General features: G+C 39.0%; 1 protein-coding gene across 3 annotated transcripts in view; it reads left to right on the top strand.

The window, feature by feature from the left end:
- The window catches only part of TBKBP1 (TBK1 binding protein 1), an 83,749-nt gene that overhangs the window by 23,222 nt on the left and 39,504 nt on the right, over nucleotides 1-21,023 (top strand). The window contains exons 2-5 of one of the 3 annotated variants that reach the window (XM_081969730.1): nucleotides 2,849-3,125; nucleotides 4,654-4,776; nucleotides 9,298-9,402; nucleotides 19,278-19,419. In XM_081969730.1, the coding sequence (XP_081825856.1) occupies nucleotides 2,849-3,125; nucleotides 4,654-4,776; nucleotides 9,298-9,402; nucleotides 19,278-19,419 (647 nt within the window). Of the gene's footprint in view, nucleotides 1-2,844; nucleotides 3,126-4,653; nucleotides 4,777-9,294; nucleotides 9,403-19,277; nucleotides 19,420-21,023 lie in introns of all 3 variants that reach the window. The other 2 variants (XM_081969729.1, XM_081969731.1) reach the window with 2 other exon arrangements.

Here is a 21,023-nt window from a genome sequence, read left to right as displayed (position 1 = left end):
AGTTCCAGTGCAGCATACAAGGGCGCCATGTGAGGATACTGACGGACAATGTTGTGACAAAGGTGCACATCAACCGCCAAGGGGACACTCGCTCCAGATCCTTGATGTCAGAGGCCGAACTCCTAGGACGGTGGGCGGAGAAGAACCTCCTGTCCCTACAGGCGGAACACATCTCAGGCACGACCAACACCCAGGCGGACTGGCTGAGCAGGGCCACGGTTGACCACTCAGAGTGGCGCCTGCATCCGCACCTGTTCCAGCAATTGTCCCAGAGGTTCGCCCGTCCGCAAGTAGACGTGTTCACCACCGCATCCAACACGCACCTCCCAAGGTTTTTCACAATGTTCCATGACCCGCGTGCTGAAGGAGTCAACACCTTGCACTGTCCTTGGCCGCGGGGACTACTGTACGCCTTCCCTCCGTTGCCTCTACTTCCCAGAGTCATCCGGAAGATCCTGTCAGAGGTGGCGGAGGTACTGCTGGTGGCACCGTTCTGGCCCAGAAGAACCTGGTTTGCAGACCTGGTGAGCCTCTCCGTCGAACCACCGTGGTGGATCCCCCCGCAGGAGATCTCTCTCAGCCAGGGGGCTTTTCAACATCCGGAGCCCCAGTGGCTGCAACTAGCCATCTGGCACTTGAGAGGGATCTCCTGAGCAGAGGCAGTTTCTCGGCGAAAGTGATCTGCACCATCCAAGCGTCCAGGCGTCCATCCACGACCCGGATCTACGATGCTACCTGGAGAGCCTTCGCCAGCTGGTGCTCTGCTCGTGGGACTTCAGCCTCCTCAGCCTCGGTCCCTGTCATCCTGGACTTCCTGCAAGATGGTTTGGACAAGGGCCTGGCGCGTAACACTCTACGCCGTCAGGTGGCGGCTATTTCAACCATTCTGGCTTCCGATGGACATTCCTCGCTAGGCTGGCATCCTACCATTCGCAGTTTTCTCAGGGGCGCAACTAATCTGAGGCCCCCAGTGGTTCACAGATATCCATCCTGGGACCTCAACGTAGTGCTACGTGCCCTTATCGGCCCCCCGTTTGAACTACTCAGAACTGCCAGTCTCAAACATCTGACATTTAAGATAGCATTTTTGGTTGCCATCACCTCAGCTCAACGTATTTCGGAGTTGGTTGCCCTGTCCGTCAGAGAGGACTTATGCTTGATTCGACAAGACAGGGTAATTGTCAGGCTGGACCCGTCATTCATCCCCAAAATCAATTCCTGGTTCCACCGAGCCCAGGAGGTGGTTCTCCCGGACTTTTGTCCACATCCTAGACATCCGAGGGAGAAACGCTGGCACTTGCTAAATGTGCGCAGGTCGCTTCGCAGGTACATCAAGCGCACGGCGGGGTTTCGACGATCTGAGTCACTCTTCATATCATTCCTGCCTCCAGGGCAGGAAAGTGTCTTCCTCTACGATCGGTGGGTGGCTGAGGGCCTGCATCGCCCTTGTTCATGTCCTGCAGTCCAAACCTGTGCCTCACAACATTGGACTAGGAGCGCCACCACCACAGCAGCCTGGGCAACCCAGGCACCAATTGAGGAAATTTGCAAGGCGGCTACCTTGACTTTGTTGTCTCCATTCGTCCAAAATTATAAGTTGGACACCTTTGCATCAGCGGAGGGGGTGTTCGGGAGGCGTGTTCTTCAAGGCATTCATACCAGCGGAGAGATTCAGTGCTGCTGCTTCCCGCCCTAGTGACAATTAGCTTGGGCATGTCCCTTGCTTGGACTCTCCAGAACAGCGCCCTGGAAAATGACCATTGACTTACCTGAAGAGTCACCTGAAGGGCGCTGCGAAGGAGAGTCCACCCCACCCTGGGGTCTGGCTCCGCTGGTGACGGTTCGAACGTTTCGGTTCCAGTTGATTTGGTTTTCTTATTGACTCATTTACATTGTTGGACTTCTCAGCGCGTAACAGTTCCACGTCTTCATTGAAAAAATCCGGAGATAATCAGCACCAGAGGCGTGGTTTAAAGTTTCAATTCAGTTCTGGGCAGATTGGCTGTATTTAACCCTTGCTTGGACTCTCCTTCGCAGCGCCCTGAAAACGACCCTTCAGGTAAGACAATGGTTCTCTGACACAAGAATTGTGGGGGAGGGGAATGAGAGTTATAGTAAGAGTGTTTCTGACAAACTTCGTGCTCCCTGAAAACAGGTGGGAAGGACATAAGGTTATGCCAAGCAAGTCCTGTCTGGTCAATTTGTGCTTAACTTCATTCCAAGCACACATCAATAAGCATAATAGGCACTTCTAAACTGCTGCAATATGTGATGCATGAGACAGCATAATTGGTAGATGCAGCTCGGGGAGAGCAATCCACCACAATTCTTGAGCATACTTAGAAATGAAGGGTTAGAAACACAAATATGTACTAGAGTATGACACTAGTATAGCATAATTTTTTAAAACAGAAATGATATGCTATCAATAGGAAGCACATAGTCTATAATCAGAAGATGTAAACAAAGTATGAATAAAAATGTTGATATAATTTCTAAAGAGTAGCCTTTAATATTCATTAAAATATATTATCTTGTGGGAGATAAAAATTAACATATAGTTTAAAGTGCCACTAAACTATGAAGACATTATGAGACATCCTCTGGTATTGCATTATTAAGCTGCATATTTGCATCATTTCTTTATTAGACTTTATCCTGGATTCCAAACACATATTGTCCCACAGAATAGCTTTCAACAATTAAAATCCATTTACAAATATACAGATCTTTTGCTCAGCTTATAACAAAAATGATAAGAAGATGCTTAAAAGAAGTGGAATGGTAGAAAAAAAGTATTTTGCTATTTCCCTTATTGTTCTTGTTTCTTGTCACCTCCTACAGCTAGATTTGGCCATGCATTGATATTTCCTGCTAAATGCTCACTCCTTCCAGACTGTGTCATGGACTCCATGTTTGAGGATGACATCAGCATCCTTACCCAAGATGCCTTGGTGCAGGATGATGAATGGTTGGACAGTCCAAACACTGACCTCTCCAGTGAGATGTGTTCTGCCTCTCACTTCGCTTTCATCACAGCATATGATGACATCAAGAATCGCTTGACAGGGCTAGAGCGGGAGAACACAAACCTCAAACGGAAGCTAAAGATGTATGAGATCAAGGTGAGTGGTAGCATCAACAGAGGGATAGAATCAAGATCACGTGAAGTGTTAATACCACTTTATAATGCCTTGGTAAGGCCACACTTGGAATACTGCATTCAGTTCTGGTCGCCACGATGTAAAAAAGATGTGGAGACTCTAGAAAGAGTGCAGAGAAGAGCAACAAAGATGATTAGGGGACTGGAGACTAAAACATATGAAGAAAGGTTGCAGCAACTGGGTATGTTTAGCTTAAGAGAAAGAAGGACTAGGGGAGACATGATAGCATTGTTCCAATATCTCAGGGGTTGCCACAAAGAAGAGGGAATCAAACTATTCTCCAAGGCACCTGAGGACAGAACAAGAAGCAATGGGTGGAAACTAATCAAGGAGAGAAACAACTTAGAACTGAGGAGAAACTTCCTGACAGTTAGAACAATTAATCAGTGGAAGAGCTTGCCTCCAGAAGTTGTGAATGCCCCAACACTGGAAGTCTTTAAGAAGATGTTGGATAGCCATTTGCCTGGAACGGTATAGGGTTTCCTGCCTAGGCAGGAGGTTGGACTAGAAGACCTCCAAGGTCCCTTCCAACTCTACTATTGTATTGTATTGTATTGTATTGTATTGTAGCTGTCTAAAGTAAGACCAGTCAGAAAAATAGCATATATCAATTCAGGGGGGGAAATGTTGCTCCTAACAGGGGCAGGAATGAATGTAATTACCTGTTGCTACAGAACTTTGACCCCACACAATAGGGGCTGAGTGCATCCCTCCTACTTTTTAATGTGTTGGTTCCTGTTATGCGAGGACAATTTTCTCCAGCCGCCTGTATTGAGACTGCACTTTCAGAAATTTCAGCCAGAATAGTTTTGTGAAGTTATATTCTAATACCTCTGGAGGATGCAACGATAAAGAAGGCTAGAGTAGCCTTTAATTAATTTTTTTTAAACACCTCTGTGGACCACTTGATCATGCCAAGGGTAGGTAGTTGCTAGATGGACCAATGTGCTGACTAGGCATTAGCCAGTCTATTTTATTTTTTTACCTAGGAAAAATGTCATATTGCTGCCAATGCTCATTTGTTATAAATCTGTTGAGATGTTTTGTTAGTTTTGCAACACCTCCTTCCTTTTGTTTGGTTTTTTATTTTAAATAAAATAAAAGTAACTACCTAAATAGAGAGCCTCCTCCTCCTTAGACCAATAGCTCTCATATTATGGCCCACAGATTACTATCAACTTCAATTAGAAATTTCATGGAAAGGCAATTGAAGCATTGAATATATTTATATTTTACCCAGTGTTTGTTTTTTAAAAAATCTACTTTGTCCACGCCAGATAACTCTTAGTATCATTTTCCTGTGTTTATTTTAGCAGCTAGCATTGTAACGCTCTGATACTCAAATCTTACATGCAGATTTACATGTTATTACTTCCCATTTTGTGCAAATATAGTGAAATGTGTGTGTATGTACATAAACTCACAATATTCTCATATATATATATATATACACACATATAGACGTGCATTTTTTATATCTGGATTGCAGTTTCCATTGATCAGTGACTTTGGAGAAGAACGTCTGTTCCCAGCTTATGAATCCAAGGAGACTTCTCTTCTGAAGAGCGAGAAAGCCAACCTCCAGCAGCAGTTGAATCAGTTCCAGCGTGAGGTGAGAGGTTCAGCAACCTTTTTAAAAAATGTATGCACTTAACTTACTGATCTTTTCATGATTTTTTTCTGTCATATGGTACCACTGCCTCGTGAATTGAAATGTGGTTCAAGGCTGAGGGTTTGTTTGGTTTGGTTTATTTGAATAGTATGTGACTATGATAGTATCAGTGGTATGGTATTCAGCTGATTCTTACCAGTTCAGGTGAACCGTGAGTGGTGGAGGCTGGAGGCTCCGCCCCCCCCCGCCCCCACGTAATGTGCAACCTTCTACACATGCAGTGCAAATGCACTCACATTTGCAAAGTGGTAGCGAAGGTAAGTGATTCCCACCACTGGATAGTATAGAAAATTAATAAGAAAATGATATTTACAATAGCTGCAGTTGCCTGAAGACGGACAGTCTCTCCATTTTCATTAAGGATAATTTAATAGGGTGTGTTCATTTTGATGTGCAACTCTCTGTTGTATTCTGGAATTTTAATCTTCTCACATTTGGAAGAAGGATCCTGTATATTTTCAATTTCCGAAAGTACAGTGAGTAAGTACTGTAACTAATAGTAGCAAAGACATAGAAAGAGTTTCACATGTCTCAGATCACACCTTCAGCTAGGGGAGACCAGTGGTACATCTGGATCTCAGATTTCAGGGTTCTGTTTGCACAGGAAGCTCTCAAATGACAACAATCCAAAATTGTGCACATAGAGACAAACACAAGTGTGCACAAATACACACACAGAGAGAGAGAGAGAGAGAGAGAGAGAGAGAGAGAGAGAGAGAAGGAGAGGACTGAATGAAGTTCCTTCTGTTGTGTCTTTTCCTAGAAATAGATAATTTAGTAACTGAAATACTAATACCTTTGTTCTGAGTAGGGAGTAGGGAGGCCATAGACTGCAGTGGATAATGTGTCGGGTTTAAATTAGTTTAAATTAATTATATTTTCTGTAAATACTTTTTTTTGTCTTGAACAGACATGTATCTAGCAGAATTTTATGAATTTTGGCATATTTGTATTTATATTAAAGTGAAACTATTTAGTATTCTTTAGGAGTTTTAATTATTATTTTAACTCATCATAACCAAAGTAATACAATGAGATAAGAGGATCTAAAATATTCAATTCAATCTTGAGCCTACAAGATTCATGAGATGATTTGGGGTCAATTGTTGTTTCTCTTAGCATTGCATACTTCATAAGGTTGTATAGCCCCCTCCCTCCCTCCTTTTTCTTTCTTTATTGTATAAATATTTTATTTAAACTTTAAATATACAAGCTTTTATGCAGTGAATAATCAAGTGACTATATAAGAAATAAGAAATACAATCAACCACCAATAATCACAACAAAGGGATTCTTTGGGACAAAGAATCTTTATAAACAGCCCTTTTTAGTTCTATATTATTATTTTTTATTGTAATGTTATAAATCTTGATACATTGCATTAGTTCAATAAATATTTAAGTGTGGTGATATTTATATAATACACACAAAGTATGAACATTCGATTGTTTAGGAAGTTTAAAGTATTGAAAATAAGGATTTTTAAAAATTTAGTTGGAATACGTTTATTTCATCTGCTTATAAACAAGTGTTTAATCAAAATTCTGTTATTATTAGCAGAATTTTAGAAAATGATATTGTAAGAATAAAATAATTTCACTTTTTATACAAACAGTATAAAATAAAAAAGGATCTATGTTATAACATAAGAAAGTAATTAATATTACTAGTAATAGTAATAGAAAAATATTTTTATCTTAAGCTAACTACCATATTTAATATTAAGATCACCTTGAGATTATTATTTGGTGTGTGAGTGGATAGAGAGAGACAGAGACAGAGAAACACAGACAGAGAGCGAGGCAGATAGAATACATACATACATACATACATACATACATACATACATACATACATACATATATTGACTGGACACTCTAAGAAAGATTTTATAAATATATTTAAATTTTACATTAATATGAACTCATCACACAAGTACAGAGTTTGATTTTCAGATTAAGGTCTAAATTCTGTAAAAATACTGTATCTGCTATTTTCAGTTCTACTCCTTAAAACAGGTTTTCAGCCACTTACGGTTGTGATGAAGAACACAATGTCTAGTTCTAAACAGAATCAGTAATTTGGCTAGGTGGCATCAGCTCCCCTGCTCCAAATGCTTGACAATTTGAAATCAACCATGTTGTAAATCTTGTTCCTTGTAAAAGAAGGAAGGATTATCACAGCTAGAGAAACAAGAATTGGATTTAGTATCTTACTTGGTTTGTATGCAGACTTTTCCCACGAAGGGAAAAGTTCCATGGAAGGACTGGGAGCATTGTACTAAAGATTAAATATTGTTGAGATGGAGAGGAGAAAAAGATAGAGAAGAATTGAGGTGGGAGTCAAGGTACCATCCTTCTGTTGTTCTTCAATAATTTGGAATGGTGTATTTTTGATATATCGGTAGTTGAAATCTTATTCCAGTGCTATTCTTAATTTAGTAACGGACCATCTGCATTCCTTCTCTTAAAACATTTTCAGTTCTCTTGTCACTAGAAGAGAAGGATGAAGCAAAGATTCCAGTGCTTAATTTTCAGTGTTCTGTGTCAAACTTCACACCCAGGCTAGGCAATAAACCCAGACACTTCGCCCTAAATTCAGCTTTTGGCCAGACTTGGCAGGAGACTTCCAGGCATTCCTTGGCTCACAATTTTTTATTGCAGACAAAAAGAAGGCCTCAGATGCAATGATTCATTTGCTCATGACAGTGCAGTAAGTAAGTCAGTCAGTCAGTCAGTAAAGGAAGGAAGGAAGGAAGGAAGGAAGGACAGACATGTTTTGTGGTCCATTATTTAAATTCTGGCTTTTTCCTTTCATCCTTCCGAATAAACAGGTATTTACTTCTTTTTTTGTGGATTTGTGGCCTTAAAAGGCAGTTAAGATATTTTTACTTGATGGTCCTTTCTAGTCTTCTACTTCATAAGTTTCAGCTCTCACACTGTGGACTGCTTACAGGGACTTCTTAACAGTGATAGAAATTGAAAAGAAAATTACATCTGAAAAGCAAAATGTATGCAGACAATATTTAATTAATGTCTTATTTAAGATGCAGAATTTACTTGTTTTTGACAAAGTGGTTTGCTAATTGTATTGGTATGTATGGCTTTAAAAAAAATCCTGGTCTATGGCTTAGGAATTAATATTGCTAGATGATCTCTACCAAACACATTTTGTCGAATATTCTACATTCTTGATATTGTGAATTTTTTTTATAGAATTACTACTGAAATAGAACCCTCTTACACTTGTCACATAATGGTTTAAAATAGTGAAATCCCATCCTTCTCATGTTAAGCTAGGAAGTCTGAGGGAGAGTTTCTGTTCAGGTCATTTGAATAAAGTTAAAAACTTGAGGGCAGTCAGAAAGAATGCTTACTTGGAGGAGACAAATCAAAACAATTAGTGACAGCAATGATGCTGCAACTATTTCCCTATCTATCTCAATTACATATCCAGTATGAGTTGCTGGAGCAATGAGTTGAATTAATAAATGCATAAAGTAATCTAATCCAAAATTCAGCTGCATTGACTTTTTTCCATGAAATTAATATTTCTACCGTGACAGTGGGACAATCTTGGAATAGAGGATGCTAACTTCTTCACTTTGGGGCATTTTAAAATATTTCGGTGGGGGATAAGTAGAATAGATATTTTGGATGAGAGACTTAAAATATCCATTGCATCAATTAACACCTCTCCCCATAGAAGAAAACTAACCAAAGTTTTGGGGACTAGTGGTTAAATGCATTTGCATTTCTGCAAAGATCTAAAACACCTACTCTTGCCTCATAATACCTCCCAAAAAGAAAAGATTTCTGACTCCAAATGTATCTAAAAAGAATGCTAGGTGAACAATATGTATCCATGAAAAAATATTAGTTGAAAGTAGATTACCAGTACGTGAATTCTTTTTTTGGAGCAATGGAGATAATGAACTATTAATTACTATGGAGTAATTAATATTCACCCCATTTTCACCTCTAGTAAATAGATTTTGCAGGTACACACAGTTGTGTAAATGGAAATTTTCTCAAGATACCTTCAGCACTTTTCTATGTGAAAATAGCTGCAGCTTGAGCATTCTTTAACTGTAAAATGAGTTCTTCCGCATTTCTTTTCTGAAATGATACCTGTACCTGGCTCCAAATTCAGTATGAATTGCTGCCATTTTTGCTGAATGATCTTCCTAATTTAGGTTTGCTTTGTTTTACTACAGCAACCCACACAATTATCTGCTGATTAGCAAGCTGGTTGAACACATCTGACTCAGGAGACAAACCGAAAAAACAGATTTTCCTGAGTTTAATATGGGGCAGAAGAGGGTGTAAGGGTCTAAAATGCAGGGAATATGCAATTGCCTGTCTCCAGCCTTTGAAACTGGCAGTCACAGATTTAGATAATCAGTGGCTACTGAATGTGATTTTTGCTCATTTGTTTCCTATCTTTTTCTCTCTAAAGCAGCTGCAGAAAAGCAAGGAAAGGGAAGAACAGATGGAGGAGATGATCCAAGCCTATGAGAAGCTGTGTATGGAAAAAACGGACCTTGAGTCAGAGCTGGGCCAAATGGTGGGTGTCAACTACTTTCTTGGTCATGCATTTTCTCCCCCTCCCCATACTTGATGATGTGATTTGTTAGACTTAGAAAATAGCCATGTTTGCAGCTGTCTTGACTGAAATACTATTTCACTGGGTAACAACATGTATTTCTGCCAGCCAAGGACCTCTGCAAGAGATGACATTGTATCAGAATATTAAAGATGGTAGCCACTAACACAGGAGTGTCAAACTCAAGGCTGGATCTGGCCTGCAGGGTGCTTAGATCTGACCCAAGGGGCTGCCCTGGAAACAGTGCAATGCCCTCTACATGGGGCTTCCCTTGGGACGCATCCGGAGACTGCAGCTAGTTCAGAACGCAGCCGCGCGGGTTATCCTAGGGAGTACACGTTACTCCCACGTAACACCGCTCCTGCGCGAGCTGCACTGGCTACCTGTGGCCTTTCGGGTGCGTTTCAAGGTATTGATCACCATCTTTAAAGCACTCCATGGCATAGGACCTAGATATCTGCAGGATCGCATCCTACCACACATGTCCCTGCGACCTATTCGCTCACACAGGGAGGGACTCCTCCTGGTGCCGTCCGCTAGGCAGTGTCAGCGGGCGACACCTAGGAGTAGGTCCTTCTCTGTGATGGGCCCAACCCTCTGGAATGACCTCCCCCCCGACATTCGAACCACCACCGACCTCTGCTCCTTCCGTCAAAAGTTAAAGACTCACCTATTTCAATCAGCTGGCCTGGCACTTTCTTAGTTTTACCTCCCGGGGATTTATTTTAATTGGGTTTGGGTTTTTAATTGGGGATGTTTTTAGGGTTTTAGAATATATTTATTTCTTGTACAACCTATCTCCTCCATCCAAATGTATTTAATTGTTTTATGATTGTATTTTTATCTGCATTGACTGTACACCGCCCCGAGTCCCTTCTTGGGAGAGGGGGCGGTTTAGAAATCCAAGAAATAAATAATAAAAATAAATAAAACAGTGAAGGACTGGCCCATGCTGCATCTGCCAGCAAAAATGGGCTCCCCAGCTCTGCCTCCTGCAATCCTCTGCCAGTGAGGGCCTGCTGCTCCGTTTTCATTGGCAGAGGGTTGCAGGAGGCCGTTGCAGCCGAAAACAGAGCTCAAGAGCCTGTTTTTGCTGGCAGAGCACTCAGGCCACCACAGGCGCCGACATACGTGAGGTTGAGGTGGCCATGCCCACTCTGGACCCCCGAGGTCAAGCACAACCCTGATGCAGCTCTCAATGAAATTGAGTTTGACACACCTGTATTTGTTGCACACTTACACTAAGTCTTCATATGATTGAAGACTTCCCCCTTTTTTATGAATATTACACTTGTAAAACAGGGGGAAGGGCTTCAGTTGCACAGTGATGACTATCCCCATGATCTTTCCTATTCCCTCACTCTACCCCACTCACCAATATACCTGTTGTCAGCACATTTTGTTATGGGGATACAACAAAAAGTGTAGTAAAGAATATGGTGCAGAAGAATATAGAATGAAATTCAATTTAACCTATTTGTAGATTTAGTTAAAGCTCCTTGAAAATAATTTAATATAATTAACACAATTTTATTTTTTATTTTATTTATTTACATCCTGTCTTTGTATTAGTTTACAAATAACTCAGGGCAGTGAACCTATTCACACACAAGGTGGGACTAGAACTCACAGAAAACTCTGTTTTCTAGCTTACTGCCTTAACCACTAGCATCTAAACTGGCATCATAATATATTTAATAGAATCACTAACATTTTTGTATGTATTGGTTTAGTTTTCAAATTTCTACCTTGCTGAAATCCAGAGACTTGGTGATTTACAGAGATTATGATAGAACCAAACTCTTCCAACTCTTTTATGAGCTATGGTGGCGCAGTGATTAGAGTGCAGTACTGTACAGGCTACTTCTGCTGACTGCCGTCTGCCTTCAATTTGGCAGTTCCAAATCTCACCAGGCTCAAGATTGACTCAGCCTTCCATCCTTCTGAGGTGGGTGAAATGAGGACCCAGATTGTTGGGGGCAATATGCTGACTTTGTAAACCGCTTAGAGAGGACTGTAAAGCACTCTAAAGCGGTATGTAAGTCTAAGAGCTAATGCTATTTCTATAGCACAATTGTTCCTCCTCAAAGATCTGTCCCTAGACATTTCTATCACATTTTATATCCTTCAGGTAGAAAACTATTTACTCTGGTCAGAATTGGGTGCTAAATGTTAGGGCAACAACCAGTAGATCTATATGCCGCTTCTATGAAATCCAAATTTGTTTCTTTAAGAGAAATTAAGACTTGGTTGGAATCCATTTCACACGTGCTATTGAAATGTCCATTGTACACTCAGGGACAATGAAGTTTAATACTTCCAATTGTTAATAACACTAATTGCTATTGTGGCCAGGAAGTTATTACCCTTCTCCTTGGTGACCATTCTTCTAAGAATGATGTAAAATTCTTATTTATAGCTTTAGCTGTTAGAAGCCATCTGGTTCCTCCCTCAGGCTATTAATTGTTAGCTGCTAATTGTGTTAGGATTTTCTCACTTTTTTTTTAGTTATTGATTACTAGTCTTTTATTGTGTTTGGTCTTGAACCTTAAATAAATTTTGATTCATTCATTACAGATTATAAAAGCCATGTCAAACATAAAAAACATAACATCAATAAAAACAGTAAAACAATATGAGCCAAACGTAGAACTGGTGACAGTTTTATTGTTTTAATTTCTATCACATTAAAAAAATTACACAGCTAGCCCTCGTTTAACCACTACTCAATCAGGGATTTTGAAATTACAATGGTGCTGAGTGGTATTAATGACTGGCCCTAAAAGTTCCAGCCATTCAAGCACCCCAGCACAAGTCACATGATATCAGTTTTGATAACTAGCTTGATTTATGATGGTTGCAGCGTCCTATGGTTATGTGATTGCCATTTGCAACTGCCCTGCTGGCTTTCCACTGGGCAGCGGGCGACGCCCAGGGGAAGGGCCTTCTCTGTGATGGGCCCGACCCTCTGGAATGACCTTCCCCCTGACATTAGAATGACTACGGACCTCCGCTCCTTCCGCCGGAAACTTAAAACCCACTTAATTCCAGCTTCCCCACCTCAGTTTGTATTTTTAAATTTTATGGTTTGGTTTTAAGGTTTAAGTTTTAATTCTTATTAATTTGTACAGGGGATATTTAATTCAATTTTAGTTATGTATATTATCGAGTGTATGGTTTTTTAAATTTGTACCTGTACACCGCCCCGAGTCCCTTCGGGGAGAGGGGGCGGTCTAGAAGTTTAATAAATAAATAAATAAATAAATAAATTCCCAAAACAAAGTCAACAGCTAAGCCAACAAGGAAGGTCGTGAGTTGCTTTGGATAGGTCTTGGCCTCACTGTGATAGCGCTTTATCTCATCAGTCGCTCATGTACCCTTTCCTGCCCAGTAGCAGCTACTCCCAAGTCCAACCATGCTTATGATGCATCTTGTTCCATGATTAGGCAGAAGATACTTATTTGCCTCGTGGCCTTCTTGCAAGCCATCTGGGACTTGTTTAACCATTTTGCAATCCTCGTGAAACAGCAACAACAGGGAGTGCTGAGACTGCTGTTGCTAATTGTCAGGTGACCTTAGTGGAGGAAATTCCAATCACAATTATTGGGTAAATCAAAGTCTACCAGTAATTTTCTGGCAGCCTTAGGAAGACTCTGGATTTGCCACTAAAGATTTCAGAAGTCCCATGAGGTTTTGCTGCCACAAACTGCAACTCTGCCTCAGATGGCAAGGGGATTTCTAAGATTTTTTGCTTCATCTTCCAAAATAGCTTGTAGGACCATAATCATCATGAATCTTAATTTAGGTGAATAGGGAATGCCATTTGCTTCCTTGACTTTTGCCAAAAGCCCCCCATAAAGCCTTTCTGAATCATGCAGAGGCAATTTGTTTTATTCAGGGGGGTTGGTTTTGAATGGCAGAATTAGAACTTCTCATGAATTCAATGAGTAATGGATTTAATGGTATATCTTTTCTTTTATTCGCTACCTACGATAATCTGCTATACTAATTATAAAGAGCTGTAGGATTATTATTTAGCCAGTCAGAACTGTGTTGGCAAGGCTTGATCCCTTTTGCCCCCCCTTGAAGTGTGCATTAGGGCACAACTTAATATAGAACTTGCAATTCTTGTTATCCAGTTTTATAAGCATCATAATAATTGGCCTTAAGTGTGCTTTGAAGAAAAACGTAATTTTGCTTGGTGAGTCAAACTAAGGAGCCCTGTTATTCAACATTTCATACTAAACAGCAGAAGTAATTTTGAGGCAGGAATCCAGGGAATTATTTAGCAGAACAAATTAGCAGGGCTATATAACTCTTTTATAGGGTGCAATACAAGTCCAAAGCAAGGTCACCCAAAAGACTGTTTGAAGGAAAGGACATACAATGCTAGCAAGGAAGTGCGATCTTTAAGTATTCCTGAGAGCACTCAATGGTTTAAGGATTTCCAGGATGAAATGTGGAATACCACAATACTGTTTTTCAGGTGTTGGGGAATGCTATCATTTCTATCCCAGTATCTGTTGGCTTAATAGCAATAGCACTTAGACTTATATACTGCTTCACAGTGCTTTACAGCCCTCTCTAAGCAGTTTACAGAGTCAGCATATTGTCCCCAATAATCTGGGTCTTCATTTTACCGACAGATGGAAAGCTGAATCAACCTTGAACCTGTTGAGAGTCGAACTACCTAATTGCATTCAGTTGGCAGTAAACAGAAGTAGCCTGCAGTACTGCATTCTAACTACTGCACCACTGCAACTCTTGTTTCTGTTGTTGAGAACCCTTTCAGATTCTTAAGACTGTATTAATTTTTAGAAACTAAAAATAAACATGGGAGTGTGATACAATTTGTTTTTTAAGAAAACGTGTCAGTACAGGTAGTCCTCAACTTATAACAGTTCATTTAGTGACTTTTTGAAGTTACAATGGCACTGAAAAAGTGACTTATGACCATTTTTCACATTTATGACCGTTGCAGCATCCCCACGATCACATGATTTATGTTCGGATGCTTGGACACTGACTTACATTTATAACCATTGCACTGTCCCGGGGTCATGTGATCCCCTTTTGCGACCTTCTGACAAGCAAAGTCAATGGGGAAGCCAGATTCAGTTAATAACCGAGTTACTAACAGTGATTCACTTAACAAATGCAGCAAGAAAGGTCATAAAATGGGACAGAACTTACTTAATACATTTTTCACTTAATGACATAAATATTGGGCTCCATTGTGGTCGTAAGTCGAGGACTACCTGCAAAAGAAAACAAAGAACTGGTCAAACCTCTTTCAAATGTAGGAAGAAAGTTAACAATTTAAAAAAAGTATGGGAAAGAGAAAAAAGTCAAAGAGAAAAACAAGAGAAAGATTTGAAGCAGTTTTGGACTTTTCAGCTAAATGGCCAGGGTCTAGTACTGATGTTTCTCCAGAAGCTATAGCTGGCATCTTCAAAGGCAGAGTGAGCTACTTTGCGGTGTACCTCTCTTGACAATTCACAGGCAGCTGAAATGAGCTGACTGGACTCTTGTAGTTGAACTTGGCAAGCTGAACCATGGTCCATATCATGGGAGGCCAAGAAAGCTGGTTTCCAATTAACTTCTTTTTTGAGCACTAGTCATGTTTTTCTTTTAGCATGTTAATGGACCTTGATGGCTTTTCTATTTTAGCCAGAGAATGAGGCTCAATACTGCTTCATTGATGCCAGCTGTAAAAACCTACACTATATTAGGTGCTTGTGCGCGCACGCACACACACACACATACACATTCACACACAAAATTTAAAGAAAAATAAACGTAAGTAAACACCCACATTCATTATTTCTAAAACATTGTATAGATGGATGCAATGACTTAGGAATTACTTTGTTTATACAACTAAATAAAATAACACTCAATGTGAATATTTAATTAAAAGGTTCTTTAAGATTATTGGTTGCTGTATAAATTTACATCCTTTGCTAATTCCCATATTTTAAACTCCATTGATGTAGTTAAGCTTTGCAGTGTTTTCTTATAGTAAACCTGGCAGCTCATAACAACATTGAATTAATTTCTTGTGTTATACCATTTTATTTATATTTCCTAGGAAAGATGAAAAATTAATCAAATCAAATGAATTATTAAATATATTATATAATGTTTCCATTTTATTTGAAAATCTTCCAACACAAACAAATGTATAACTGCATGGGCATTGTGGCCAAAAATGGCTGTACATAATGATTTGATTATACTCCTTCAGCATGATGGCAATAAGTAGTACAAAACAGTTTTATTGGAGAATAGTACTATAAAGAATATACTTTTAATATCAGGGAGAAATGATATTGCTTTAGAGGCTGAATATCTAGCACTAGCTCAGTAAACCTCCTTTGAGATCGGAATAATATGTGTTACTCACCTTAAATTGAAGTAACAATAAAATTAGTATAATTTTTATTATTATGTTTAAAGTTTAGTGTGGTAGTAAAGGTGCTGACTAGAAACAGGACACCGAGTGCTAGCCCATCCTTAGGCATGAAAGTTAGCTGTATTATTTTGGCCCCATCATTCTCTCAGCCCAATTCACCTCACAGAGTTGTTGTTGGGGGGAAAATAGGAGGCAGGAGTATTAGGTATCTTCACTTCCTTGAGTTACATATAAAAAAGGCATAAGATAATGTATATAAATGTATCCTGCCCCATACATCCCTGCGACCAATTTGCTCGCACAGAGAGGGACTTCTCCAGGTGCCGTCCACCAGACAGTGCCGAGGGGCGGCACCTAGGAGCAGAGCCTTCTCTGTGGCGGGCCCAGCCCTGTGGAATGACCTCCCCCCGGATATTAGGATTACCTCTGACCTCCGCGCCTTCCGTGTAAAGCTCAAGACCCACCTATTCCAAGTAGCTGGCCTGGCTCAACCATAGTTTGATCATATCGCTCCTGACGGGTTTTTAATTTTGTAATTTTATTTAGGGGATTTTAAATTGCGATTTTAATTGTTTCCATTCATCTGTCTACCTCTACATATACGTCTACATTTTTGTGTATGTATTGTCCATATTTGTATTTTATGTGTTTTTATTGTACGCCGCCCCGAGTCCTTCGGGAGAGGGTGCGGCTAACAAATAAAATTTTATTATTATTATTATTTATTATAATAATAATTCTAATATTTCAGGTTGCTCTGTCTAAATCTCTTTTCTATGCTTTGTCTAAGCCTTTGAAAAATGTGAATAAACATTTCCTTGCCATGTACACATCAATTAATTAATGTGAATTGGAAACATTGAAAGAGGAAGACAAATTAAGGAAGAATAGCAATTCTAATCACAGTTTTTCTATTCAGCAATGACAAAGAAAAATGTTGCCCTGACTTAAGGTCAGAAATAGGAGTTTGTTGCTTTTCTTAGAATGATGAAAGGAGCAGTGTGACACAAACTCTAATTCTTTTAAATGTGCATTCAGTGTCACAGTACTTGTACAAAATAGGATCGGTTTGTATCATTCCTTTCATTATTCTATCCCCCTATTTGACCCTGCAGATGCTACTGATAAAGAATACAAAGTGTTCAGCCGTAATGTTCAGTGCTCCATGTGACTGTAGAGGAAAGAAGGAATGATGCAATGCTTTATAACTGCATTGTTTAGCAATGGCTATCCCAGTCCCAACTGCCATTGTAGCCTGCACATAATCTCTATTTTATTTCCAATAATGTTTGTATGCATTTGACTTCATCAGATGTGGGAAGATATCCAGGCAGAGCAAAGCATATAGCAATAGCAGACTTATATACTGCTTCACAGAGCTTTGTAGCCCTCTCTAAGTGGTGTACAGAGTCAGCATATTGCCCCCAATAATCTGGGTCCTCATTTTACCAACCTCGGAACAATGGAAGACTAAATTAATCTTGGTGAGATTAGAACTGCCGACCTGCTGGCAGGCAGTAGTCAGCAGAATTAGCTTGCAATGCTGCATTCTATCCACTGTGCCACTGTGGCTCTTGGAAATAAAATGGGATTTTATTATGTTTTGCATAACACATTAACAACATATAACACAACTATAATTTAATTGTCTATGTTTCTTTTAGGAATAAATCAAGATTGATTAGGAAAAAATTATTTATAAACATTTTAATTTATAGATTAACAATGTGGTGAACCTTTTTTTTCATCTTGATTTAACAATGTAATAGACTTTTTGTTGGCCTTCTGAAGTTCCACAAGATAGAAAACTATATGTAACTTTTTACATAAATAATATGTATTTGGTATTTTTTAAATATTTAAATAGTTCAAAGCAGCTTATCAGTTTAAATACATACTATGTCAGATTCTCTTAATTGGCTAAATAAATCTTCATGATCAACAATAAATTTAGTGAGTATAGAGTTTATCTACAATCTGTAAACTTAATATTTTTGGAATTATTACACGTATAAATAGAACAAAATGCTATAATTCTGTATGTCCTTTTGTTTACTTAATGGAACTCAGTTTTCCTTCCTATCTACCAACTACTTTCCACTATGAATAGAATAGAACAGAACAGTTGGAAGGGACCTCAGATGTCTTCTAGTCCAACCTCCTGCTCAACCAAGAAGGCCTATAATATATCAAACAAATGGTCGTTCAATCTCTTCTTAAAACCTTCCAGTGTTGGAGCATTTACAACTTCTGGAGTCAAGCTGATTAATTGTTCTGTCAGGAAATTTCTCCTTAGTTCTAGATTGTTTCTCTCCTTGATTATTTCCTTCCATTGCTTTTTGTCTTGCCTTCAGGTGCTTTGGAGAATAAGTTGACCCCCTCTTCTTTGTGACAGTCCCTTAGATATTGAAACACTGCTATCATGTCACCTCTAATCCTTCTTTTCATTCAGCTAGACATACTCAATTCCTGCAACCTTTCTTCGTATGTTCTTCATTCAATTGTATTATATCCTTGGAGGAATTTTATAGTCCTTTAGCAATGCTGTCTTTGAGCCAAACATTATGTAATAATTAGATATTTAATCTCCATTTAAAAGGAAGCAAAATTGAGATCATGGATTGAAAAGACCTAATATAATTGGAGCATTATCAGAAATTGCTATTGTTTTAGCTATACTCTTGCTTAATATATGAGCCCTGAATGAAATTAAGATGCTATTGTTGAGTAGGTTTGTTTTTTGGATGAGTGCAACATAAAATCTTTAGCTGAAGAGTTATTAATTACTCAATGCCCAAGAATGGAAGGATACTTTGATTCTCACATTGAACAAAAGACTGCAAAGATGATGGTGTTATCAGAGATTGACTGATTAAAGAAAGCAACTGTTTCTACTTGAAAACCACTATTAGACTTTTTGCTGGATTTGGGGAAAAAATGCTGGGGATGGATAAAAAATGAAATGAAATTTTGATTTGGGGTTTTACTGACTAGATAGGTTTGTTTATAGAAATGATATTACTATGTATAAGTAAAAAGTTAGGGTTATATGTTTAAGAATACCTTATTCTACTAGTCAGAAGTCAATAATTTACTCTTTCTTTCCCCCTTTTCCCTACGCCTTTTCCTCTTTCCCTTCCTTTCCCCTATTTTCCATTATTTTTATTTTTTTCCCTTCGTATTCCTGTATTTTAGATTCTGATGAATTAATAAATAATTGAAACAATAACAGAAAACTAAAATGAAAGAAAAGTTGATCAGGATCAGAATGAAAACTTCAGACCAGAAGAGAGGGGATTGGCCTTAGATTGGAGGCGAGGCGAAGTTGAGGGCAGCTTCTTTGGATTTGAAGGCTTCTCTGCTTACTGGATTAACTATCCTTTCTATCACAACATCTATTTCTATCTTGGTCTTTCTGCAGAGAGGACTTGTTGATACGCACCTGAATCGCATTCGGAGCCTGGAGCAGCAGTTAAGGCAGAGAGATGGCAACACTTTCCAGAATCTCAACTCTCAACTTCAAAATCAAGAAGTTCAGTTCCGATCACTTCATGGCACTCATGGTGATTTTTTTTAAAATTTCTAGTCCACAAATCAAGGTATTAACTATTAGGTTTGAAACCAGCTATACTCAATTGATCCTCTCCAAAGTCTGTAACTACAAATCCCAGAATTATATATCCTGGGTAGAAATATTGGGAATTGTAGCTGCAGCACATCTGAAGGTACCCAATTGGAGAATGCTGCTTTAACCAAAATGTGGCACTTGCAATTTGGGAAAATCAATTTTGGAACCAACAGTACAAGTTAACAGTAACAGAGTTAGAAGTACCTTGGAGGTCATCTAGTCCAACCCCCTGCTCACACAGGAGACCTGTACTTGGGATTCGAACAGCCTACAGGGTTAAAAGGACTGCATATGGTTGAGATGCATCAAATGTAGGCAGTAATCATAGTTTATGAAAAATAGCTGAATCTCTAAAGGGTCAGTGAAAGATGTGATCAGAGGTAGGTCAGTGGTCAGATTTCAGAGAGGCAGTAGATGAAGTCAGATATTTAAGGGATTTATGTGGTCAAGTATATCTTTTGAAGTCAGATACTCGTTTTCAGACTCAGAGATCAGCTATTCAGAGGCTGGATCTATAGACTTGAAGGAAATCTTAACCCTGCAAAATCTTGCCTTCCAGTAGTACATTGATTCATCAACATTTATTTGTTCATTTATCCATAAATAGAAATAAAATATATAATAAATTATAATATTAGTATCTTTCATTTTTATTGTGCAACAATCTTGGCATTTAAAATAAAAAAAGAATTAAAATACTGAATTAAAAACAGTAATAGTTAAAAGGAAGTATTATCCGGTAAAAATTTGTAATATAATATACAGACATACAACACAGGCAAATGACATATAACATAAATTCTTTGAAATTTGCCACTGTAGTATAGAATTAATATCCAGTTGAAAATGTACAGCAATGCCAGCAAGAGATCCACAGGCAAGTTTTTAAAGGATTGGAAAAATGGAACAAGCACATTGATAATTCAGAACTTTATATGTCAGGCTGGCACAGCCCAATCTATCTGTTTCCTATGTGTAAATGGAGATTATTCACATTATGGCACTAACATTTGTCAGCCAGTAGGTGGTGCTATGATTCCTTGAAACTTGGGTGCATGCAGACTAGTCCATTTCCAAAATATTGCTTTCTCTTTGACCTTTACTTGCATTTAATTCCTAGGAAAAGCATAAGGAATACAGGAAAAGGATAAAATGGTTGATTGTTGAATCTTTTCCCAGAGTCCAGTTTTCTAGATAGTTTTACCTATTACCTATTCACTTTTTGGAGCAGTGTTCCTGCATTTTCATAGAGGGCAGCTGTCCATCTCTGAGAAGATATGAAATGCTTGTTGATCATGACAATATAGGGCTATGTTATTTGAGGCATATCGGAGCAGAGGCTTCGCTTCTCAATTTTTAGGTGTTGGATTACAAAAGGAATTTAGCAATTGAATAGTCAATCCCTATAATAGAGTTAGCTGATCTTTTTCGGACCCAGGACCATAACTGGTTTTTGAGACGTGTGCTCCAGGCATGCCCACCACCATATGTAGGGCCAGACTAAAAATTAAAAATCTTCAAATAAAAATAAACTATCCC

Source organism: Natrix helvetica (assembly GCF_964273705.1).
Source record: "Natrix helvetica genome assembly, chromosome: Z".
NCBI lineage: Eukaryota > Metazoa > Chordata > Lepidosauria > Squamata > Natricidae > Natrix > Natrix helvetica.
The sequence above is the reverse complement of the archived record's forward strand: the minus strand, read 5'-3'. Positions and strand labels throughout refer to the sequence as shown.